This window comes from Mya arenaria, chromosome 2 (genome assembly GCF_026914265.1).
Source record: "Mya arenaria isolate MELC-2E11 chromosome 2, ASM2691426v1".
NCBI lineage: Eukaryota > Metazoa > Mollusca > Bivalvia > Myida > Myidae > Mya > Mya arenaria.
Window position 1 is genome coordinate 2,090,001 of NC_069123.1, and position 26,718 is coordinate 2,116,718.

A 26,718-nucleotide genomic window follows, 5' to 3' on the forward strand; every position below is an offset into this window, starting at 1 on the left:
GATACAGTTAAAACGTTTTAGAATATTAATGTATACAATGGTTATACATCGTTCATATAACTAAACACGTATACAAAAGGTACATATTTTTTATCCATAGAAATATATGTCAACACACTTCGTGAAATTAATCCAGCTCAAAAGTGAAGTCCCAAATTAACAATGCGTGCTTTATATTGTTTCAAAAATTTATGAATTCTTAGCGAAAGGCATTCGACAATTATACAATGTTACTGTCGGAGCATGCCCTTGCACATGTTATTCGTTTGATGGCTGTCGTTAGTAGCCATAGTTATGCCTAGTAAGTTTTGAATTGAATTTTCAGAGATCTAGATGATGGTCAGTAATATTCTGAGCCCACAGTACCTCTCTGAGTGGGTTAATCTGGGGATAGATCACATCTACAACTTAATCTTCCAAGTTTGCCGAGCTGATTCGATTGTGTTATTCATGTGATATTCCATTTATGTCCTCGAAACCACAACTTGACAAGGTTAAATACATAGTACTGCTTTTACGTAAACACCAGTTTAAATGACGTGTTTGTGAATGTTTTAACAACCGCTTATACCCAATATAATTACATATTAATATGTAATTATATTGTTACAGATTTACAGATTTAGTTAATTAGTTGAATAAAACGTAACTGAAAAATAATCTGATAGTGACACAATATAATACCGATGCATTTAATAGTATGCATCGCAAACACGAAAGAATACATTGAAAAACGATAATACAAACTTTATCAAGTAAACAGTTGATGAATTTTCGACAATTTACAAATTTGATATGTTTATGTTGCTAATTTTCTCCGTTCGCATAGGAACAAGATAGTCATCGTGATCTTTCAAGGTGAGCTGCTGATACTCTTTTGCCCTGTCATTCAAACGATCCACGTCAAGTTGTGTGAAAACATTTCTTTCTGAAGACACAGAATCAACATCAACCGCTTCATATCCGTCTTCAGTATTCGGTACGTCTGTTTCATTGTCTGCAACAAATGGTAAAAAATGCTAGACAAACAGTGAAGTTATTTATTTTTCAGTCATCTCTGATATTTCGTTATGAGTAAATAGTGCATGAAACTGAGTATCCTATATACAATTAGGTGATTTGTTGATGCATGATAGCCAAAAATGACTTTTGTCTATGCATATATAAATACACTTATTTGAAAGGTTTAATCAGTAAAGTATGATTATGGAAACGATATACTAAAAGCATAATGTAAACAATCTTTATAGGCCTTTGAAATATTATTACAAAATCGGTCATTTTGCATTCAATTTGTTGAAATTAAGAAAAAATATAAATTGTTATAGCTTTATCTTTAATGAATTTTGGGTCATTTATTTGACATATTAGTTATCAGCAAGCACGACTTTTTGAGAGAAAAAATGAATCAGATCACCAGTTATCAAAAGTTAACATTACAACCAATAGTACAATAAAACAAACACCTTCGTTGTACATCCAATACCTTAAAAGTGCCTGGGTGTTAAGAGTGTTTCTCTGACCGTTCATTCGGAGAACAGGCTCTGTGAAATACGACTCATCGACCTTTGTTTTCTTAACGCGGAGGTATTTAAAACATTTAATCTCTTTGCTGCATTGTATCTATTCACGATAAACAACCAAGCCTTAAACATAAAACCAATACTACGTTCAGACAGGATTGGTCCCTTGGAGACGGCACGCACATCTACACTCATGCCCCTAGGTGCTCACTGAATTCTATTTAATCCTTGATCAGTTCGAAGGTTAGAAGAATAATGCAATTCAAACTGCAGGGACCAAAACGTACGAAAATCACATTCAATATTTATGAATGTATAAAGTCCTCATTATGCTACGTTAGAATAAAGCATAAATCATACCAAGCGTTATATCAAATACGTTTCTTGGATGAGCAATATCATTTTCGCCAGAACGTTCTTCTTGATGTAACCTGCTGCATCTTTTTCTGTGTCTAAAAATGTAATGGTTATCAGTTGAACATAAACATACTTTGGCAATCATTATTCAGAACTCAATCTCATACGGGTTTTGTGAACTTTATCACGGGTCGTTCATTAACAATGCCGTTTGTTACATTGGCAATGTCGTTTGTTACATAAACAATGTCGTTTGTTACATTAACAATGACGTTTGTTCCTTGTTGTACATACCGCACATGCCAGCATACTTAAATATGTGGTTTGTTCCTACCACTTATCATATATACAGCATACTGACATCATTTACTATGTCGGTTCTTTCTACCACTATTCATACATACCGATAAATAAAGAAGGCTACGACAGTAAGCAATGCTATTCCACCAGCGACAGAGACACCTATGATAATAGCAGAGCTGCTTTTCGCTTCATCTGAAACTTAAAAGTTTTGAAAGGTAGTGATAAACATTGAAGTCTGTCGAAGACATTTATAGCTCATTGAACAACGAATCATCCAGACCAGTTGCAGTATATCATAAAAGTGTAATGCGGTAACAACACAATGGCGTTGATAACATAAAGATACATGTATTTTTCTAATTCCTTGAATTTTATAGTTCACATCGCACTAGAATTGTATGTAATTGTAGTTAATATCGGGAACACCTAAACGCATTTTTCTTGATAAAATTCATGTTTTTCTTATTTTTCAAATCGTTAAGATAATTATATTTAATTTCTAAAATTACCGCATAGTTCATGGCCGAAGATTCGAGTTTGTAGTCGTACTTTGATTACCATAGCTTGAGCTTGTGATATGATATCTTAAACTTTTTATGTGTTCAGTTTCGTTTCAAAAGTTTAATTAGTAATGCCAAATTTATGTTTCCTAACTAGAGATAAGTAACCGTTATACGTATGTTTTTTAGGAATACTCGGATGAATAAGCCCACAAAATCCAGTTAAATGTGTTTTGGTAGTCTGTCTTCCGTGATTCACACCGAACACTACAAACATTTAAGGAACTAAAACGGAAATATCAGTGCAAGGAAAGTAAATTAAGGTTTACCGTAACTTCGTATTTCAGTAGCGAGTACTACCGTGAATCGCATCGGATGTTTACATTCAGTGAAGGAAGAAAGCAGTTAGACATGGAAATATTTTGTTGAAACGCTCTGTTTTACTTTTCTGCTGTGAAATGTTAATTATTCCAGAAAAATGGCTAGGGTCAATCAAGCCGAGAGACTTATTTTACTGCCTCTAGGTTTGATCGACCCTAGCTGTGTTAACATATTGACTTATTGAGATAAACGTCAAAACCACACGAATAAAAAATAAGAAATATTCGTGGAATGGAAATATTGCCGTCTAGTTCCGAAAAAAAAAAAAATTAGAAAAGGATTGCTATTGCCCAATAACTCATTATTTTACATAGCTAATGCCATTCAAACAAATGTGCTTTGTTTCATTTTTTACCTTTAAGACTTCTTGCTTACCAAATTCTATTTTGTTCAACAATTCTATTTTCAAGACCAGTTCAAATCATTGACAAATGACAAAACATACGTATTATACAGGATATTACATGGTTAAACATTGTTTTTAATTGGTAATTGCCCCAGTAAAAAGAAAATACCATCGGGCAATTATTATTCTCACTGGAGCAATTATCAACCAAAAGCCATGGTCAACCATGCATTATTCTATAATTAATTCACGTCGACCCTCATGACAGGAACTTATTTTTTATTATTGTTCAGATTATGCTTGCTAGAGGGCAGAGGTGGAGAAGAACGAACCACTTTAAGTAGTGTTAACCCTGAGGACATTGTAAACGGGAGAAAGGAGTTAAGAGGTTTAGAAAAAATATTAAAAAGCTAAACTGATTTGCATATATTATATACGATCTCCACTGGGGATGATATAAGCGTATGTCTTATTGTTGTAAATGAATTAAAAATCGTGTAGCAGGGTAAGCGTATGTTTCATTTTTTTTTCATTTAGAGATTCATGTCCTGTTTTGATAGGCTATGGACATCTCCGGAGATGATAAGGGCTTAACATTCCTTATTTCCTCTGCGTCGGCTTGCTGGAGATTGTCCCAAACCAAATGTGTATGCCAATATTAAAAAAAAACGTTAGCAAAGATATGTATTGTTATACATACGTATAGTTTTTTGTGCTTTGTATACATTGTGTATGTGTGTGTGTGCGTGTGTGTGTTCTATGCCCATAAATGAGGCATATGTAAATCGCATTGTCCGTACATTCGTTAACAAGCATTACAATGAAGAAAATGTTTCAAACAAAATATTGAATAATCATAATCGAATCAGTAGCTCATTCATTTCAAGTAGGGTAATAAAAGCTAATGCTCACTAATAGTATTGTCACAGTTGATTCCATCATACCCGTCCTGGCAAGTGCATTCATATCGAACATTGTCGACGTTTATGCATGATCCATGTTGGCATGGCGATGCATCACACGGAATTTTCGGAGTTGCACAGCTGAAATACAAAATTCCACTACAAACCTGATCGAACTTCACAGTATTTTTATTTAATGTTTTAGCAAAACTTTTGACACATCAGAGAAGAACATTATAGAAGATGATCATTATTGCTACGCGTGTGAAATGTGGTCTGCATGCTTGTTTAAATATGAAGTCGTCTTCAGAAATATTTTAAAACATCGCAGAAAGTAGTTTTGCAGAAAGTGTTTACTATTAGAACCGGTGTTAGAAGTTGGACGATTTGAACCTTAGACCAGTATGCCATTGCACATTTTAATACAGTTACAGTATTTTATTTATAGGCAATATAATAAACAAATAAAACGTTTCCAAGTAGAACCTATCATCTGATAATAAATAAGTCATTTTGTTTTATTCGCCACAATGTGTTTTTTTTTTCACATTTGTAGAAACATCTTTCTAAGTAGCTAGATGTGATAATGCAATAATGCCGATTACGTAAAAGGCACCACTCACTCCAGTTATTGCAAGTATAGAAAGAGCGCTTTATCTCAAGTTAATGGCTTCAATCACGAGGGTTGCGGTTTTACTCTCTGAGTGCAGGTATTGGACTGAATGCCAAGTATAAAAACTATAAATTATTTGCATAACGAACCTTAAAACCAAATATCAATCTGATGTAGCATCTTCAATCTGAAAAGGGCATCCTGGACCTTATCCTGATACTTAATATTTTATGAATATCGTGTCTTTAAGTTTTTCCGTCCCTGCATTTGATGAAAAACACTATTTCGATTAGTCCTACATACATATATGCACCCAGAACTATCTAAATCAGATTTTCCTGTTTTATTGTATTTCATCCAAGCGCCTGGGCGGCTGTAATTTTCAAACGACTTGCCCATTTAAGGCACCAAATGATGCAGTTAGAAACATCTTTGCACACGTTTTAAGTTATTCCAGTCAAATTTTTACCAAATTTACGTAAGACTGCAGACGTCTCAATGCTTATTTTTAAAACAGGCGAAAGTTGTGAAAACAAGGAATTGACATATTTTGTTAACTACACCAGATAGATGTATAAATAGTGGAAATGCAGTACATGCCATACACTTTGTAAACAAAGCGAGTTGGTCCCTATCGAAAGTGTCACCAAATCTTAGTGTAACCGTTTGGATATGAGAGTTAATGTGTTGGCGAAAACAAAGAAAACACTCGCAAACGTGGAACAAAATGGCTTTGCCTGTTTGTATTCATTTCTAATCCATGCCAAGCTTTGACCAAAACATTGAAAAATTTGAACAAAAAAGGTTTAGGAAATATATAAAACAGAGACAAACATATCAATTTTTTTCAGTTTATGAACAAGTTTGAGCAGCATGTCACGCCGTGTTTGTCTTGTGGCTAGTAACTTACTATTTGCCATCGAACCCTTTAGATGTGGAGCAAATGCACTCATAATCGTTGATTTTGTCAACACATCGCGAGGTTTCGTGACACTTAGAGTCGATGCAGTTGTCCACGTTGTCAACCTCACAGTTTTTGCCCGTGAATCCTGAAATAGTGTTCATGGTTCACTTAAATGCACTAATAGCAGATATTATAAACAATTATATATACTAGCGAAATCAAGTAGCTATGCATCTGAAAACATACCGGGTCTTATTTCCTCTCTTGCATTAGCGACTTTTTAGTATGCCCTTCTTTAGCATAGTTGCATTATTTTCTTAAATATTTAGGTAAGCAGCATGAGCTAATAGGACTTCGTTTATTATTTTGGACACACGCATATGTATGCCCACGTATTTATTCTGATGCTTAATATAAATATCTACTCTCAAACAATAAATTATATCAGCTTATTCAATGAATCTTTTACTATGTTGGCGAGCTTTTTCCGGAGCTTAACTGTTATAAGTAGCGTTCGGACAAAATACACAGATATTAACTTCTATGCACGCTACAAATTGAACGCCGACATAGAAAGCACCCACTATTGTCGAAATTATAATTGCAGTGTGCGTGTTCAATTTTTTTTTCACCATTTTAAGAGGGTTTGCTCTGCTTTTGTCTATCCATTAACTCGCATGTTAGCACAGCTAAGTTATGCCAGCTAGTTATTGATTAATATGGTCCTATAGGTACGCCGCTGAATCGCACATGTACATCTGTTTTTACAAGTAAGTTGGGTGCAGTAAATAGTACCTAATCTTATTATTGTAGCATAGACTGGACATAAACTTACTTGAGGGGAAAAAGTGAAAAGCGACAAGCTGTAATTTATTCTTTGTTTTTAATGTTGTAAATATTGAGGAAAGGCAGGACTGATTTAGGTCAGTCCATGGCAGAGTTGTTTTTGACAAAAGACATACAATTACCATTTGTGCAGCGTTTTGCCATGTGAACTGATCCTGCAACGAATGCGGACTGTAAATAGGCTTCTGTGTTGAAAAGTCTACATATAGAACTACCGGAAATTGATGTGAAAAACGTCGCCTCTATGCAATCATCGTTATTTAGGCAAAGAAGTTCGCAAGCGGCCTTGTCTTGAACTTGTTGGTAATCTATTTCACCAGTTGTATTGCCACCCATCCGTTCAGCTTTTGTTTCCATTACACATCTATCATAATCTGAAAATTACAAAAGGGATGTGTAAGGCAATTCCTACATTTTAGCCTTTCATACAACGATGAATTAGTATTCATTCATGTCTTTACCAGTCAAAATTCGAGACAAGGAGATAAATCTAGGAGACATTGAAGTCCTGGCTAAGGTTGAATTGTTTGCATGAGATTTCCCCGACGATCATAGATTTTACTGAGTAATTTTAATTGACAATGGATATAAATCAGCAGTTATTAGCATCAAAGTTTTCAGTCCTGCTTCACATCTGAGCATGCCAGTGGTATCCGTTGTTCTTAGTTTTACAGCCAATGTATAGGCACATCTCTTGGTTTAACTTAATATGCAGTAGTGTGAGTGCTTGCCACATAAAAAGTGAACTATGTTACAAACACGAGCGCATGATGCATATGTAAGAGCCCGAAAGGACAAGCAGAGGTAGTGTGATTTTGATTTTAATAAACATACGTTCATAATTGCTCCGCATATTACCATTATATATGCGGACATCCTTTGCATTGCAGTTTCTGGGAAAGAAAATTAGAGAAAATCAATCCACTCAAACGGAAATATGTCCAAATTACCGCCATCAAGTTTATATATATATATATATATATATATAGGTTGAGTCCAATCAAAATGCGAAACAATGAAGTGAAGGGGCACATCCGTCCAACATTTTGAAATTTTGTTAGAAATATGATGACTTTTAATTTGACTTCATGTCGTTTTTCGTTTCCGAAATACAAATAAATCTTATTATTTAACAGTTAGGGATATTTAACTAAAACCATGCAAGCGTATGGGTAGCCCATAACAAAAGGTATTCATTTAACACTAACCTGACACACAATTGCACGTATAGTCCAGTTGCCCGTCTCCATGGACACAAGTATCGCCATTTGCGCAAGGATTTCCGTTGCAGATATGATTTATCTTTTCACATTGATCGCCGTAATATCCTACATCTTGCGTTGAAAATAATAAGTGGTACGAGTTGCCTGACCAGCTATTAAAAAGCTACGAACACGCACACATGCACGTACGCACGCACGCGCACGCACACGCACACACACACACACACACACACACACACACACACACATATATATATATATATATATATATATATATATATATATATATATTTATGTAAATTCACATACTGTTTTGACTGAGCAAGAACTGGAATAGAATAAAGCTCCTGATGTACCTCGATTTGTTAAGTTATTATATCGATACAATTGGTTTCATGAAATTGAAATTTAGAATTGGAAATTGTACTAATATAAATTTTTATGAAATTATTAATACATTTAAATGTAAAATTTATGCTTATTTAACAACTAAATATTTCTTACCGCACTGACAGTTTTTCCGCCCAAAAGCTGTTTCACATGTCCCTCTGGCGTTACAGTAAGTACTATCACAATCTGCAATACAAAACGTTAATAACGCTTTATTTTCATATAATGTCAAACAGTGCAAACAATATAAAGATAACCCCAGCGCGTTTTAGCGCTGTTGATGTGTGAAGCAATACGATTATCAATGTAAGAATATAATTAAATTAGTAAACAGTGCAAACCCTACATAATTTCGGAAGCAACTGAAACTTGGTGCAAAGAAATCGAAAGCTGTGTCTTGTATTGCTGCCAAGGACTGGCGCGATTATTTCAGAAGGTTTCTCGATGATGAAGATTATTGGTTTATTTTTACAGTGCAAATGTTCATGAGTTTTTAGACGAAAATGCTAGCATACTTAAAACCCCATTTACTTCATCTGAGGTAGACCAATCTATTACGTAACTGGTAAATAATAAAAGATGTGGGTTAGATGGTATTCCGTCTGAATTTCATAAGTATTCAGGATCTGGCATAGAACTATTTTTATTGCTATTATTAAATAAGATTTTGTCAACAGCAGTGTTTCCACAATATTTGGGCCAAGGAATAAAATGCCATGTTCATAAATCTGATTCAAATACTTTTCGAGGACGCGTTCGTCCTGTTACAGGTTTGATTTATAAGATTTTCTCTGGTCTGAAGCAAATTAAAAAGATCGATAAATGTCAAGCTGGGTTTTGTCGAAAGTATTCCGCGGTTGATAATATATTTTGTCTGCAAGCGATGGTACAAAAAAGGACGCTTTTACTGTTTATATGTAGGGTCATTAAATCTATGTGGTTTAACCTTAATGTATGCGTAATTACAACTGATGGGGTAATTAATTCGTTTTCCTGTAATATTGGTTCGAGACAAGGAGATAAATCTAGTTAGACAATCTTTATCCTATTTATTAACGAAGATATCTGCTCTTTTAAGAGAGAAATGTGGGTCGGGCATTTTCATTACCAATGATATTCCAAATATAATGTGTTTAATGTTCGCAGATGACATTGCAAACTGCGCCGAAACAGCATTTAAATAACAGCAGCAGCTCAATACGGCATCTAGATAATAGTTTTAATTCCAGTATGAAGGTGACCCTTGAAATCACAGAAGATATTGTATTTAGAAATAGTTGACCGTTTTTACAAATGACAGTTTCGTGAACTTAACGTTAAAACTACTTCAGTTTATAAATATATGGGACTTCTCTTTACCTCACACCAGCTTAAGAAAACAAGTAGACTCAGTTACAAAAATCTATATTTGCAATCAACCATTAACAAAGGCCATTCGGTTATTTCCCAACCAAAAAACTATATTTTATATTAAGATATTTGATACCATAATCAAACCTGTATATGTTACGGATCCCAAATTTGGAGATATGAGTTTAGTCCAAGCAATGAATCGGATTTTTGCAGGAATCACCTTTGTGGAAATAAAAGTACGAACATATCAATGATTCTTGGAGAGTATGGAAAATTACCATTATGTTTATCATATGTTTCTAACTAGATGAGATATTTTTATAAGTTATTAAAAATGACCAATACTAGATATCCGAAACAATGATGTATATTTACATTAGCACTTCATTCTTTAACGATGGTTGTTGTTTATCGATTTCACATTATTTCTGTATGCAATGGCATTTCCCATCGATATCGCGTGCATTTGTTCGATACTTCTGTCCTGTCATTGGGCGCAATAATACTAATGGGCGGGGCCTATTTACTACGGAACTTTTTTTTCAATGGAATCGTAGTAAATTTATTGGCGACATGCAAAACTGTAATCTGCAGTAAAGCAGTTAAAACAAAATAAGCCACGCTAATTTGATTGATTTTAATGTAGATGATTTCATGATGGATGGAACAGTTGAAGAAATATTAACTTACAATGATGACGTTTTTATTTGGAATTGACATTTGGTAAAAAGAAAGCATCTGACAAAACATGAAATCGAGATATGAAACAATAACATCTTGTAGTGCACCCAGCAACGGCCAGAAGAAAGAGCTCAGTTCAACACTAAGTCTTCTCGCGCCCTCTGGCTTTTCTTCCGCGAAAGTTCACATTACCCCACCCACCGCCACTGTCGTTTCATCCAAATTGAATGTTAACTTCCAAAGAAATGACATTGCACTTGCTGATCTGTCAAACACCGTTTTCCAACATGATTCATACACCAACTGATTCTTCAACATAACGCTCAACAAGTAAATTGACTGGAATTTCTCTCCAATTTGAAAACTCGTAACTTTACAAACCCTAGTATCGCGTATTATCAAGAGATATAATGAGAACTTTGTAGGTGGCGATATTTTTGCTGTTTTCTTGTTATTGTTAATTTTTCATAGCTCAAATTATATTTTTTCTACTTGTGATACAGTTTTAACCTATTTTTAATATTCTTGACATTGAAAAGATATAAAATAAGATATAAAATAAGAAAAATAAACATAAAAATAAGGACCTATTTTATCTGCGCATTCATTGTTGTATAAAATTAGATTACGATAGCTGTTCTAGTTTACCCACCGTTGAGAACAACGAGAGAAAGAAAAAATAGAAAATGCTCTTGAATAATCTATTTATTTTAGCAGAAATGTAGATTTAAATAAATGTAAATATAAGTATTAAAATTCGACATGTTGCATTTTATTGGGGCATGGTATGCAATGGCGCAATTCAAAATGCTGGTGGAGTCCTTCGGACTCCACTCATTTTGAACAGCCCCATTTAGAATATCATGCCTTTTTGTCTGTAGAAAGTATTACGATATGAGAAGATAATACTTGTTTAATTGGTTCTCTGCCGTTAAAGATTTAAAAGACCTTTATAACCTTATGAAAACAAACACTAAGCAGAATGTAAGTAAGTTGCCTTTCTATTTATATCATCTTCTTTTTCGAAATTAAAGGGAAACAATCATGTTTAGGTATATATGCTTGAATTCATGTATTTTTTGTTTTATTTGGTACGTCACGTATTTTGGGCCGATCGACTTTGATTACTTAATGAATTTCCTTACTTGACTTGACTTGCAAACAATGGATGGATCATTCATTTAGATTACAGAGTGGTATACAAGGCTGTACCCATTTTGCTTTTTTTATTATAGAAGCCGAAGTCTTGTCATCTAAGTGCAGAAAATGTGGAACTTATGAAGGTATAAAAGTGCAAGGAAAACATTTTAAAATAAGTCAACTCGCAGATGACACAACATTCTTTCTAAATAACCATGCAACATGAAATACCAATCGTTCTTGACATAATCGATCAGTTTGAAAGAAATTAAATCGGGAAAAACTAGGAAAAAAAGGGAAAGGTCTTTGTTTTGGCAAATAAAAAAAAGAATATATTTAATAACATGCAATTTACGACAAGAGACGTTAAATCATTTGGAGTATTTCTTTTCGAAAGGATAAACATGAATCCCTTTAAACTGGAATGAAAACAAAACTAGATAAATGTTAACAATTGATTAATAATAAAATCATTACTTTCTTCTAAACTTGTATAACTTGCGCAAAGTATAGTAACACCTGATTTAAAAACAAACAACTCTAAGAGTGGAAAAAAGATCCAATTAAGCGTAAAAAAGTTATTAGGAACCCTTTGAAGATGGTGTAGAGATTTTGGATATAATTCTTAGAGACTGACATGGAAATTGGTGAACAATCTAACTGATTATGTTGATGCAAATTGGACAATTATACCAACAGCATTATAACATCAATTTGCCAATAATTTTATCATATTCCATCCTTAGATTCCATTAAATCTAAACATATCAAAGCAAACAAAATGGCTTTGTTTTATTTATAAGTATTTGTTATAAATATGGAAGGTTAAATAACTTCCACTTAATTAAACGGAAACACCCAAAAGCTCGTACAAGCTGAGAAAGAAATAATTAAGTTCAAACATTCATATATTGAAAAATAAAAACTTACTTAACCCATTAGTTAAAGGATAGTGTTCCTCTTTCTAATCATATTGTATTTGTAGTTTGTTCTATAAAAATAAACTGGCAATTCCGAAAAAAAGAAGTAAAAAATGTTATTTAAATGCATCTTATATGTTTAAAATTTGTTTCCAAAATATTTCGTTTGTGTTAGAGTTCAATATATTCATTGACTACGTTTGTTTGGATTAATAATACTAACTTATGTTTTGTCAGTCAATTTTATTCCATGTGCGTTGACAATTCACATAGCTTAATTTCCTCCTCTTTCCTTTACTGACAATAACTCAAAACTTGACACACAAATACTTACCTTCTATAAGTACACACTCCCAATATCGTTCGCCTCCCGTTTGTAATGTCATTTTAGAGAAATCACATGGTTCAAAAAACGTCCTCCCAAAGAAAGGTTGGAAATGGTGTAGGGGACATGGGTTGCATTGTGTGTTCCTGAAGCCAGATAAAGAATACTCTCCTCCCGGGCAAGGGTCTGCAAATTAATCGTTAATCGTTATGTTAATCAATTTTCATAAAAAAAACTTATGGTAAAGACAATACGAAAGTCTGTAGTATATTCTTTCTCTTCGGAGCCTTTTAAACACCTTTATTATTTAACACAAGATATGACATCATTACTCTTTTTTTTAATTATAAACAATAATTACTGTAGCACTGCGCCACAGACGAGGCAGCTGACACTCCGACTGTCGACCCTACCCACGGACATGTTGTGCATGTTGTTGTATTCAATGAATAAGAGTCAGCCGGGCATGGTGTACAGGGATAAAATCCATCGGTTGATATATATCCAGCCGGGCAGTTAACTTAAAAGATATAGAAAGTTTATAGGAATTGTTATACTGTTAAACTGTATGAAAATCCATTTTTTATCATATGATTATAATTTACTGTTAGAAATTCCACAAAATCTATAATTGAGGGATTGGATATGTTTTTATGATAGAAGGCTATTTGTTCATTAAATGAGAACAACTTCAACTCAACTCAAACTACATCATTTCGACGACCAGTTTACATCAAATTGATATGAAGCCAGGTCCCTTGATAAAGATATTTATAACTGTTATACTAATGGAAAGGTTTATCAGCAATATCATGATCCACCAAATCAAAACACATTGACTTTGGTTCATGTGTTTAAATAGGTTATTATCTAAGCAGTCGTATTCGTATTTTTAACTTCATATCAATTGCATACACAAGTACAAATACAATACACACAAGTGACCAATTGGTAATTTTTCGAAGCGTCCTGGTACCATAGTCTATAATATGGTTGCGAGGTAGTATCTCATATTTAGAAGATTCCTTTATAAATTCATAATGAGGTGGTAATAAGCATTAATTTAGAGACACTAGGTTCTCAAAAGGGGAAACGAAGTCCTTATTAGGAAATAACAGAATGGTTCTGTTCTGTTCTGTTTCTTAGAAACAGAAATATATAACAGATACAGACCCCTTTATTAAGTGAAATGTTGGTCCAAAGGAGGTGGTAAGTCCTAAAAACGATAGACTTGGTTTAGTGCTCGAGATTTAGGAATACTGCAAGTTGCAATAATATATTAAGATTCCCACCCAAGTTCCTTTAGTCAATATATTTTGAATTGTTGTTTTTTTCCAATGTCCGTAGGAGATCATTTTCTGACACTTGGCTTTAATATATTCATTTCTGAATTTGAATGTGAATGCGTTTTTATAAGTTGCTAGCTCTCATTACCTACATTATGTATTAAATGTTTTACATGTTTTAAAAGATTAAAGAGGACGTAATATGCATTGTACAAGCAGAATATTATTTGGAACTTATGCTTTTGAAAGGTCAATGAAAGTCCCTTAAGCAAATTCCTTTATCTCTGCTGATGCACTTTAAGCGTCCTGTCATTTCATACAAAAGTCCTTCCAACAATAAGTAGATCAAAACAATCGGTTTTGTATGAAGCCAGCATTCTTTAGTATCATAAAATCTGTACAATAGAAGAAATAACACTGTTGCTGCTGACTCCTACAAACCAAGTTTATCATATTGCAGAAGCGCATTGACCGTGAATGCATAAATCAAGGAATCAGTTAAGGGCGAATAAGAATAGTGGTATAGAATGTATCGCTGTTGAGTCAACACGGTCCTGTTCACAAAAGCCCCAATGATTCCGAGTGTGTTTTCAACCATTCAACACGACGGTTTTCATAAGAAAGCTGCTCTTTCCGTCTACTGTATCAGTTTTATTTTATATTTCATTGAACAATGGAAATAAAAGAAACAATACATGCTACCTTGGCAATTGGTTCTAGCTGCGTTCGGATATGAACCACTGTTGCATGATAGACATGTTGTCTGCATGATGTTTTCGTTGTACTGGCCATCAGGGCAGGCTTCACAAGATTGTAACGTAGAACTGTAGAACAGACCTGGTCCGCATGGAACTGCAACAGAAGTTTAAAATTCAAAATGTGTGCACACTCTGGCTTTAAATAGAATCTGTTTGTTTCTGTTTAAAAGCAAGAAAAGTAGTAGTGTTTGGCCAGTTCTGGCTCATATTATGGTTAAAAAACTCATTTGACCATATTATGGCTAAAAAACACATTTGACCACATTATGGTTAAAAAACACATTTGACCATATTATGGTTAAAAAACACATTTGACCATATTATGGTTAAAAAACCACATTTGACCATATTATGGTTAAAAACTCATTTGACCATATTATGGTTAAAAACATATTTGACCATATTATGATTAAAAACAAATTTGACCATATTATGGTATGTTATGATGTGTGTCGAGTCCCCGGCGAGACTTATGATGTGCATCGAGTCTCTGGCGAGACTTATGATGTCTTTACAAGCGCCAGTGTCCAGAGGCCAGCGTGTGCACCCCATCCTCCTAAATGACCCGCTTGTCATCATTTGCGCTCAGTGCTATTTTGTTAACCTCCTCCGTGAATATTTCATGACCGTGGCTGCGTATAACATTCATTTTTCGTAACTGCTCTTTTCGACTAAACAGACTGGTCTTGTAGTCATCAAAGCTAATCTCCTTTTTGACCACACTCTGCTTTACACCTTTGCATCGTGGTTGAGTAAGGGAGCAATAGTGTATTTTTTTAAATACATTAGTGTAGAGCTCCCTTACCGAGCCCCTGGCGAGGCCTAAGGGCTCGTCCCTCGCTAGGAGGTTGCAGAACTCCCTTACAAAAGCATTCCTAAGATCGGGATACCTTTAAAGGGGCTGTTTTTACCAAACTATAACCCTCGCCCATCATAAGTCTCACCCCCTTTTTTCAAGTATAAGCCGTCTCCTACCGACTGAAAACCAGAACCGCTTGCTTGTCCTGAATATAACCCTTTACCATCCGTCTCAACCTGACAAACACATCCACCCTTTTTAAGGTATAGTCCATTACCCAGTAACTTTGACACACCAGTACTTGCCAGTCCTGACATCGCTCCAACACCTAAAGCTGCAAGAACTGTTTTTAATAAAATGGGTGCTACTGTAGCTGCTAATCCTGCAAGCATAGGAAGAAAAAAAACCTCCACTTTAAGATTATGTCTGATTTGAGTCTTACTCATTTTGATTGTTTCCCCTTTTCCATTTTGATATGCTTTTGTCAATTTAGTGACTTGAGCTTTTGTTAGTGCAAGAACATCTTCCCCATTAAGGTCGTGATGACTTAATCTTATGGAAACAGCTTCTCCAGATTGAAGAGATGATTTGAGCTTTTCCTTTTGTCCGTCCGAAATTGACACTTTTACGTTCGTATAATTCATTTTTAATACAACATTATTTTTTTTAAGTCTCGTCAGGGGCTCGGTAGCGAGGGACGAGCCCTTAAGGGTGCTCTGCACTAAGCCTCTCGAATATGAAATCGTATAGTCGATGGTTCTCCTCGAAGATTAAGCTGTTTTCCGTCTTGATCAGTTAACACTGTTTCCATACTATTGATTGTGCCCATCGTAATAGGAAGATAGACTAGGTATTTTGGGTTTTCAATGATTTTATATCCGGGTGAGACGTTGGGAAGAAAGCTATATATTATAGGCGATGATGATCAATTTAAAATCGAGCCTGCAGTTATATTTGTGTTGACTAATATGATGTTGAGAGATAAGATGTTGACCACAGTTTCAGACTCGTTGTAGACATCAGTGTAAATTTTACTGTCAAACCCTAAAAGAGCTCTGAGAGAGTTTTCTACTGTAAAATCAACCTGGTACTTGTTTTCCAGCGTGAGTATGGATTTAAGGGTGTTGGGGTTAGCCGATAGTTTAATATTGAATTTATCATTTATGGCGTCGTAATGGTCATTTCGTCTCATTTTTAACTGAATGAGATCGTTAACATCTTCGAGCTCATAGCTACCTTCGGGTATACTAATGTTTGTCCATGTAACACCGTTGTCATGAGAGTACCTTAAGACGTTGTTTGTAGAATCGATGTTTGGAAAGCTGTAGTACGTCTCTAGGTTGGCTAAAGCCATTTCATACTTCTTAGTCTTATCGAATTGTAATGGTGGGTTAAACCTGGTGTTGATTTCAGTTTTATTATCAGTCACCACAATCTGGAATGATTGTTTAGGCTTTGTATTTTTGGCTATGGAGTCGCAGGCGCAACTTATCCGTTCTAACAGATCAATACTGATTGTATTCATTTTTAATACAGTGAAACTGCGTTCCCTCAAACAAGCGGTCGTTCGAGAACCGGCGTTCCCTCGAGGTCGGAGCTTGGTCCCGAACTTTTTTCCTTCTATTTTCATATAAAATATACCCACGCTGCATCGAAACCTCATTATGTCGAGCAGTCGAGCAATATCCTCGGTCCCAAGTACACAAATCGTGCACAAAACCTTATGGCTCGCTCGAGGTCATAATTTCACACTTTTTGCCGAACGCGTTTTCCAAAATAAACAAACAATTGCTAGGTGTTAAAATTTTCGCAAGTTGTAAAAATTGCAATGACAGTTGAAAGGCAATTTGATAATGTGTGAAAAACCGTTTTCATTGTTAACGCATGACCGATATTAGTTGATATGGGCATTTGAGAAGATAATTATGAGAAGTTATTGACGAGATGTTAACGCTTTAGATGTGGTCAGAAGGTTCTTTGAATTCACTACCAATGCTGACCGTGATCTTCAAACGCTCTATACGCTGTCACGTCACACAGTTTCGCGAAACCGACAAGATGCGCCAATCAACAATCCTTGATTTTGCGAAACTTGACTAATGCCACAATATGTACTGTCATTCAAATGTTGCTTGTTACGAAAATGTGCTTTTTTGGTAAAATGAACATATCTATTTATTCATTTATTGTTTTTTCTTTTGCGTTTTACATATATAGTTTACGTCAACCTTTGAATATATTAGCGATTTCCACAACGCAACACATAATTGGTGTCTTAGTAAACAGCCTTTTTGACGACCTCAAACTTAAAATACACTGAAAGATATTTCATATCAAACTGGAAAATTGAAAATCGGGTCGTTCGAAACATCGGTTCCCTCGAGGTTTTGGCTCGGTCCCTGGCGACCTCGAGCGATCGCAGTTTTACTGTACAACATTTTTTTTAAATAACGGGTGCACTAAGCCGGGATGTAAAAGTTATCAAACCCACTCCTATACTTTCCATTATGTTTTTTTCAAGTCAAGTCAATTACAACAAAGCCATGTGGTTTTTTACATAAAATTCTAAACTCATCCTTTGTCATATCACTGCTGACATGATCGTTGTAGATGTGGCTAATATTTTTGAGATCTTGAGAAAACAAACAGATAAAGTTTGCATTTTCGCGGATAGTCTGTCTAGGGAGTTTAAAATAGTTTTGTGATTGGTAGAAGCAGTCCACGTTTGAGTGTCTTCCACGAATGTAATAGGAATCACATTTGTTCTGTTTTTCAAGCAACAGGTCATCAAAGATCATGAGGTTCTTGTTGTCAGAGCTAAGTTCCCGCGGATCTGGTACATCCTCCGACGTCTCGTAAAAACTGCAATCGATGTCAGACTTGTATCTGATGCTTTTACCCATTTCCTCAACTACGGCTACTGGAGAACAATTCAATTTTATGATCTCCTCTTGATTATTGAATAGCCTAATTATAGCCTCTTTCGGAAGTTTTTCTTCCGGTTGGAAAAGACTCTTTCCAAAAACGAATATTTTTTTATAGTTCAACCACCCCGGACGTAGAAGAAGATTTAAGAGGAGGGTCGTCTTGCCATTTCATTCCATGAGAGATCACTAACTTCCATTTTTTAATATGTTATATATTAAAAAATGTATTGCGTAAAATGTAAACGAGCTACGGATACTAAGGATATAGTAGATGTTGTTACTAAAAATAACAGAAATATGAAGTGTGGAAAATGCGTGGAATGTGGGTCAACAAAGACACAATTTGTCAAGGGTGCGGGTGCGCACAGCGGAAGTGGGGTCATGAACAACCTAATTAACAAGCTTCCATTCGAAATGCATCTACCGGGGCATAATTTCACGGGGCCTGGGACAAATCTAAACAAAAGGCTGAATAAAGACATGACTCCTAAGCCTTGGAACGTTCCAATAAATCGTGTTGATAATGCCGCGTATCATCACGATGTGTGCTACGCTAAAAATAAAGATACCGGTACGCGAAATCGTGTGTGTGATAAAAATATGATATAAGAGATGGATGGGATTTACAACCCATCTTTACGTGAAAGGTTTGACCGAAGCATCGTCCAAAAAATAATTGGAACTAAGATGAACTTTGGGATGGGTGTTAAACAACTTAAAAAAATAGTTTGGACTAACCAATTAGCTAACGAACTACACAAGCCAGTCAATACAAAGTTTCAAAAAAGAATAGTCTACGCTAAGGATATAGATGAAATTTGGGCCTCTGATTTAATAGACATGCAGAGCTTTTCCAGAGAAAAAAAAAACGTCAAGTTCTTACTGACTGTAATTGACGTCTTCTCAAAGTATGGTTGGATGATACCGCTAAAAGATAAGACTGGGAAGTCTGTTGCAGATGCATTGAAACAGATCTTAAAGGAGCGGAGACCGAAGAAAAAGTGGGTGGACAAGGGTAAAGAGTTCTATAACAAGGATGTACAAAACCTTGTTGAGATCTACAGTACGGAAAATGAAGAAAAGTCATCTGTGGTTGAAAGATGGAACAGAACAATAAAGGAGAAAATGTGGAAGTACTTTAGCGCTAATTCTACCAACAAGTACATTGATATATTGAATGATCTTGTAGATCAATATAACGACACAAAGCATTCTTCGATAAAGATGTAGAAGCTAGTATGAAAAAGAATGAGAATTTTGTGTATAAAAATCTGTATGCCGAACGCAAAGCGCCGGGCACTTTGTACCAACCCATGGCGAGCTCAAAACCAAATTTTGCTGTTGGTGATAGTGTTAGGATTACCAAGAAAAAGAAAACGTTTGAAAAGGGTTACACACCGAGATGGACTGAGGAGGTGTTTACAGTATCAGAGATTCAGTATACCAACCCTGTAACATACAAAATTAAAGACTACAACAAAGAGGAAATTCAAGTTACATTTTACGAGCAGGAGCTTCAAAAGACTGACCAAGAGATTTTTAGAATTGAGAGGGTGATACAAAAGAAGAGTAAAAAGGCTCTTGTAAAGTGGCTCGGTAATCCAGAGTCGTTTATTTCATGGGTGGAACGAAGTGACCTTTCTGACATAAAAACAAAAATATAATTTTAAAAAATGAACATATCAGATGACAAGGTAGTCTTACCAAACAAACCATTAAGCAATCTAGAATTAATAGATGCTGTGGAGTTATTAAAAATACCACAGTTTAAAGGGGTGTTTATGCGCAATGAGTTGGATGATCGTCTTAAGCCTCGCCAGGGGTTCGGACAAAAAAAGAGTGTACTATTCTCCGCGTAGTACCAGATCCGGATCCGGGGGCTAAAGTAACTCTTGATAAGCTTTCATGGTTTATGCCACACGTGCTACCAGCTGATGCTGAAAAGTTTCAGCTATACAAGACGATTCAATCTAAGGTGACTCTACCGGTTGGTTACCGAATGAGACAATGTGAAAACATCACCGTCCCTCAGAGCACCAGGTTTACCTGGAGACTGGGTGTCAAGTCTTCACCAGAAAAACCTCGTTGGATTATTGTTGGATTCCAGACTGAAAAAGATAACGATCAGACGAAGAATCCGGCTATCTTTGATAACGTTAATGTGAGTAACCTGAACGTCACGTTAAACTCAACTAGTTACCCCGCAGTTGATTACAATATTTCATTTATTAAGCAACAGTTTAGTCGGGTATATGGCGACGCTGCGGCATTCAGATCCAAGTTTTTTCACATGCATGAGTTGGTGAGTAATCCGAACATCACTCCGAGCGATTACAAAGATTTATACCCACTCTTTGTGTTTGATGTGAGCAAGCAGAGTGAGAAGCTAAAGACCTCTGTAACTGACATCCAGGTCAAAGCGCAGTTCAATGCAAATGTACCCGCGGATACACAAGCATTTGCTCTAGTCATCTCGGATAAAATGCTATCATTTCAGTCAGACGGAGAGAAGATGAGCGTTATCTATTTAGGGAGCTTGCCTAACCAAAAAAATCTTGGAAATGACTTAAAGAAAATGTGTTTTAGATATAAAATGACAACCAAACTATCAGTACTAAGACAGATCTTGAAAGACAACAAAATAGAAGGATACTTTCGCTGCAACAAACCTCAATTGATAGAGCTGTTGGAAAAAAGAGGTCTTTTACCTGAGGAGGTTATGGAGTCGGAACTAAAGACAATCAGAAACAACCCGAAGCATGTAACATTAACGGATGTCACATTAGATAAGGAATATAAATATCCATCCATCTACAAGGCAGCTCTTTTCATCAAAAAGTCACCAAGAACCATAACATTTTGGAATAATAGGGTTTGGAATAAAAAATACCTAGTTAAAGTTGAGGAGGGGGAGGATAAAGACTTCGTGCCACTTCGTGCCAAATCGGAATAGGTTATTCAAAACTTAGTAACCATATCTACTTTGTTTCCAACCTAGTTCATTACATATGATGTAATATATTCATCATATGTAATGCGGAGCACTTCGTGCCAATCTTGATGAGTTTATGAAAAAATTGAAATTAATAAAAAAAAATGAATTTTATGAAAAAATTAAATTTTATGAAAATGAGTTAAAGAAATATATATGTAATGTAATAAAATGAATAACAAAACTGTGAAAGATTTGAAAGCCATGGCTAAAGAACGTGGCTTAAAATGATATTCTGCATTGCCCAAAGCAAAGTTAGTGGATTTGCTAGCACAAAGCACCGAGCACACTTCATCTTTAATGGATGAAAGTATACCAGATATGGGAGTGGCTACTCTACAGCCCGTAAATGTAGAGCATCGTGCAAAACATGTCAAAGATAATGTCATTGATCATGTACCGACCCCCAGCAAGACTTAGCGAGAGACGAGCCCTTAGGAGGTCCCTTAAAAAATAAGTTAAAAAGTCGTATGATTGGTTGGTTGATCATGTACAAACTCCTCCGAAAGTAATTTCAGCTCCATTCAACTCATTCAAGGAGAAGGTTAAAGGTTTGTTTAAAAAACAAACAAAATGTGTAGTAAAGGAAAGTAGGTCGGCTTTAAGAAGATTTACTACGCAATACGAAATTGAGGGAAGAAGCGGCTACATTCCACAAACATTTTTAAATGCTGTAAGACCCGATGTTGTTAGACTTATTTCCGCGAACCGTATGACGAAAATTAAAGTAAACCTTAACTGTAGGATGGAGAGAACTAGTATACTAACAGGTGATGTTATATCAGAGTCTTCATCATTTCACTCTCATATCGAGGTTAATCTAAAAGGAATAGATGTGAGCGATCTGTATACCACAATGACTGATAGGATTATGGAAGCAATATCAAACTTTCAAAGACAGGGTAGTAATTGGGTCTTCAAAGTATCCTCAGTCTGGAGATACATACAGTCAAGTATCAGTACAGCGAGGTAACTCTTATATTCCGCTTCCCAACAAGCTTGAATCAAAAAAGGCAATCATAAACATGAAGAACGAGGATGATATGTGTTTTACCTGGTGTGTATTGCGAGCGCTAAACCCTGTTGATAAAATCTCAGAACGTATCGATAAATCACTAAAGGATCGTAAAGATCTCTTAAATATGAATGGTATAGAGTATCCGGTTACCCTAAAGGCGATAGATAGGTTTGAAAGACAAAATGCCACCATCTCTGTCAATGTCTTCGGCTATGAAAATAAAGACGTCTATCCTCTTAGGATTAGCAAACATGAGCAAAACACTTGCGTTAACCTTTTACTTATAGATGATGGGAAAAACATCACTACTGTCTCATTAAGAGCATGAGCAGGTTGTTGTCCGCCGAATGGAGTAAAAATGGACATAAAAGACATTACTGTTATAGATGCCTTAACTCTTTCAACTCGGAGGAATCCTTAGGTAAGCATAATGAGTACTGCGACTCCAATGATGCTGTAAAGATTGAAATGCTTGAGGAAGGATCAACCTTAAATTTTAAACACTTTTTCAAGTCAATGAGAGTGTTCTTTATTGTGTATGCTGACTTTGAAAGCTTCACACAAAAGTTGGATACTGCCCAACCCTACCCATACGATTCTTACACCAAATAGTATCAAAAGAATACACCTAGCGGTTTCTGCTACTATTTCAAGTGCTTTGATGATGAGGTTTACAAAATGATTAATCTAAAGAAAAATCCTATCATTACACTAAGCAAACTGAAGATGAAGATGTATCTCAAATCTTTGTTGACAGCCTGGAACAAAGCAAAATGTGGACGTGCTAAGATGATCATCTCCAAAAAAACAACAAAGAGATTTCGAAAAGGAAACAGTATGCTGGATATGTCAAGGAGATTTGGGTGAGGATAGGGAGATCACTGCCATTTTTCTGGTAAGTATCGGTAAGTATCGAGGAGCTTCTCATAACGATTGCAACCTCAAGTACCGAAAACCTAAGTTTACCCCCGTCGTATTTCATAATTCGAGTGGGTATGTCATTTGTTTATTAAAAATCTAGGCAAATCCGAGGGTAATATTAACTGCATCCCTAACAACGAAGAAAAATACATCTCATTCACCAAACAGTATGTAATTGACAGTTTTACTAACAAAAAGGGGGAAGAAAATGAAGTGAAGCATGAGCTGCGGTTTATTGACAGCTTCTAGTTCATGGCTTCTAATCTAGATAAACTGGTCGGTAACCTTCAGAAAGATCAATTTGTAAACTTGGAAAGTAAATATAAAGGTGAGCAGCTGAGTTTGAAAACACGTAAGGGTGTCTATCCATATGATTACGTCGATGGTCTTGAAAAGTTGGCTGAAACGCAGTTACCTCCAAAAAACGAGTTTTATTCCAAGCTGAGTGGCGATGACATTTCGGACGGAGACTATGTACACGCACAACAGGTCTGGAAAGAGTTTGAATGTAAGACGATGAGAGACTATCACAATCTGTATCTCACGTCAGATGTATTGCTTCTGGCAGATGTATTTGAGAACTTCCGTGATGTATGCTTAACAAACTATAACCTAGACCCAGCCTGGTATTATAAAGCACCGGGTTTAGCTTGGGACGCTGCACTAAAGCTAACCAAGGTTGAGTTAGAATTGTTGACCGATCCAGACATGTTACTCATGATTGAAAATGGGATTAGAGGAGGCTTTTCAACCATCATGACACGGTATGGAAAGGCGAATAATAAATACATGGGGGATGAGTTTGATCCTAAAAAGGATAGTACGTATCTACAGTATCTGGATGCAAACAATCTGTATGGATGGGTCATAAGCAAGCCTCTACCCACAAGTGGTTTAGAGTGGATGAGTGAAAGCGAACTCGAGGATTGGAAACATGCATCCTGGAAGTAGATATAGAGTATCCCAAAGACTTACATGATTTACATAACGACTACCATTTAGCCCCAGAACGAGTCACTGTAAATAATGTTGAAAAACTTATCCCTAATCTCAATAACAAAACTAAATACGTAGTGCATTACGAAAGTATTAAGCTCTATGAAAGCTTGGGTTTAAAAATAACAAAGATCCATAGAGGTATCAAATTTATCGAAAGTACTTGGCTCAGACAGTACATTGAACTCAACACATCTCTTCGAGCTAAAGCAACCAATGACTTTGAAAAGGACTTTCTTAAGCTCATGAACAACTCTGTTTTTGGAAAGACTATGGAAAATATCCGAAACAGGGTTGACATAAGACTAGTCAACAACGAAACAAAGGCCGTAAAATTATCTGCAAAGCCAAGCTACAAACATTGTATCATATTTGATGAAAATCTCGTAGCGGTACATATGAAAAAGACCAAGATTAGGTTTGACAAGCCGGTTTACTTGGGGATGTGTATTCTTGACCTGAGCAAAACCTTGATGTACGACTTTCACTACAACTATATCAAACCTAACTTCATTTGGACGCTTGTGGCACGTCCGGCGCTAAGTTTTTGTTTACTGACACTGACAGTTTAGCATACGAGATTAAAACTGAGGACTTTTACGCAGATATATATGAAGAACAAATGTTTGATACCAGCAACTTCCCAGCTGATCACCCATCTGGTATCAAGTCTGGTGTGAACAAAAAGGTTGTAGGAATGTTTAAGGATGAATGTGATGGAAAGATTATGCATGAGTTTGTAGGACTAAGAGCTAAGCTTTACAGTTATAGGATGTATGAGGGTAACGAAGAAAAACGGTGCAAAGGTGTAAAGCAGAGTGTGGTCAAAAAGGAGATTAGCTTTGATGACTACAAGACCTGTCTGTTTAGTCGAAAAGAGCAGTTACGAAAAATAAATGTAATACGCAGCCACGGTCATAAAATATTCACGAAAGAGGTTAACAAAATAGCATTGAGCGCAAATGATGACAAGCGTTTCATTCAGGAGGATGGGGTGCACACGCTGGCGCTTGTAAAGACACATCATAAGTCTCGCCGGGGACTCGGCACACATCATAACATACCATAATATGGTTAAATTTGTTTTTTAAACCATAATATGGTCAAATGAGTTTTTTAACCATAATATGGTCAAATGAGTTTTTTAACCATAATATGGTCATATGAGTTTTTTAACCATAATATGGACAAATGAGCCAAAACTGGCCAAACACTTCTACTAAGATACATATTTTATAACGAATAATGTAACGTCTTTCATATCTTTCATTTTGATGGATTGTATAAAGCAGTTACAGACGCAAGTTTATCGTACATATACGCTTATTTTATAAAGTTTATCCTTCTATTACCCACCGCAAATTTCGACAGCTAGGTCGGCACTTGTCAATTTAAAGTGATAGCTCTCTTGGCAGGTAACCTCTACATCCCCGGTATAAGCCGAAACAACATCTATTCTCGCATTAATTGCACCGCATTTCAAGGAATTGATCCCGAAATTAAACAATGCTGTATTATTTCGTATAATGTCAAAACATTTCTTTTTCTCAATGGTTGTTGCCGACGATAGCCGAGTCAATTTCAACGTCGCTGAAAACTAAGAAAAGAAAACATGCTTTAACCAACTCGGTTTAAAGCACAGTCCATTACTATCGTATTGTAATATTTGGTCAGTATTTACCTTTTAAAATAGTGCCATTATTGACCCCAACCTTATTCTTTAACGTTGTTAGTTAATTTTCATTCGTTTTGGCTCGTTTGTAATGACAACGTTCGATCCCGTTTTCTGAGTCGAAAAATACAATAACATTTTCAAATTTAAGAGGCCAAGCAACAGTTTGACCGGTTGGGCTCCTACCCACAACTTCTAAGGTGAGAGAGGAGGATCTCTGTACCACTAGACTTCTTTGATCATTAGCACTTAATTCCTTTTACTCTACTGCTGCTATTTAATCAATATATCTGGTAACGTATCATTATACAATTATATAAATCTAACCTTGGCTGTTGGAATCAATCCTATTGTAAGGACTTGTGCATCCCAGTTTAGATTGCAAGATGACTGAATGTTGTTTTCAAAGGTACTGAGCTCACCTTCCACTTTATTTAAAATACTCTCATAGCAATTTTGGCTCAAATAGCCGTAATAATAGATAACATAAACGTCGATGGTATCGTCTGAGTTTTGTATTGCTGAAAGAATTAGATAATATTTTATATCAAATAAACATTTGAAGATATTCAAATTATAATTGATTAACGTCGTCATATTAACATTCTAAAAATTCAAGCATTAAATATATCAAATAGAAAT

General features: G+C 35.5%; 1 protein-coding gene across 1 annotated transcript in view; it reads right to left on the reverse strand.

The window, feature by feature from the left end:
- LOC128222798 (neurogenic locus notch homolog protein 3-like) overlaps window positions 1–26,718 on the reverse strand; it is a 41,827-nt gene that overhangs the window by 115 nt on the left and 14,994 nt on the right. Inside the window, exons 13-25 of the mRNA XM_052931914.1 lie at window positions 26,404–26,597; window positions 25,761–26,001; window positions 14,696–14,845; window positions 13,069–13,227; window positions 12,717–12,893; window positions 8,403–8,474; window positions 7,884–8,009; window positions 6,798–7,049; window positions 5,836–5,974; window positions 4,323–4,453; window positions 2,285–2,381; window positions 1,884–1,975; window positions 1–997 (exon numbers count right to left, since the gene is read on the reverse strand). The exon at window positions 1–997 is cut by the window's left edge and continues 115 nt beyond it. Coding sequence (XP_052787874.1) covers window positions 783–997; window positions 1,884–1,975; window positions 2,285–2,381; window positions 4,323–4,453; window positions 5,836–5,974; window positions 6,798–7,049; window positions 7,884–8,009; window positions 8,403–8,474; window positions 12,717–12,893; window positions 13,069–13,227; window positions 14,696–14,845; window positions 25,761–26,001; window positions 26,404–26,597 — 2,045 coding nt within the window. The 3' untranslated portion in view covers window positions 1–782. The remainder of the gene's footprint in view (window positions 998–1,883; window positions 1,976–2,284; window positions 2,382–4,322; window positions 4,454–5,835; window positions 5,975–6,797; window positions 7,050–7,883; window positions 8,010–8,402; window positions 8,475–12,716; window positions 12,894–13,068; window positions 13,228–14,695; window positions 14,846–25,760; window positions 26,002–26,403; window positions 26,598–26,718) is intronic.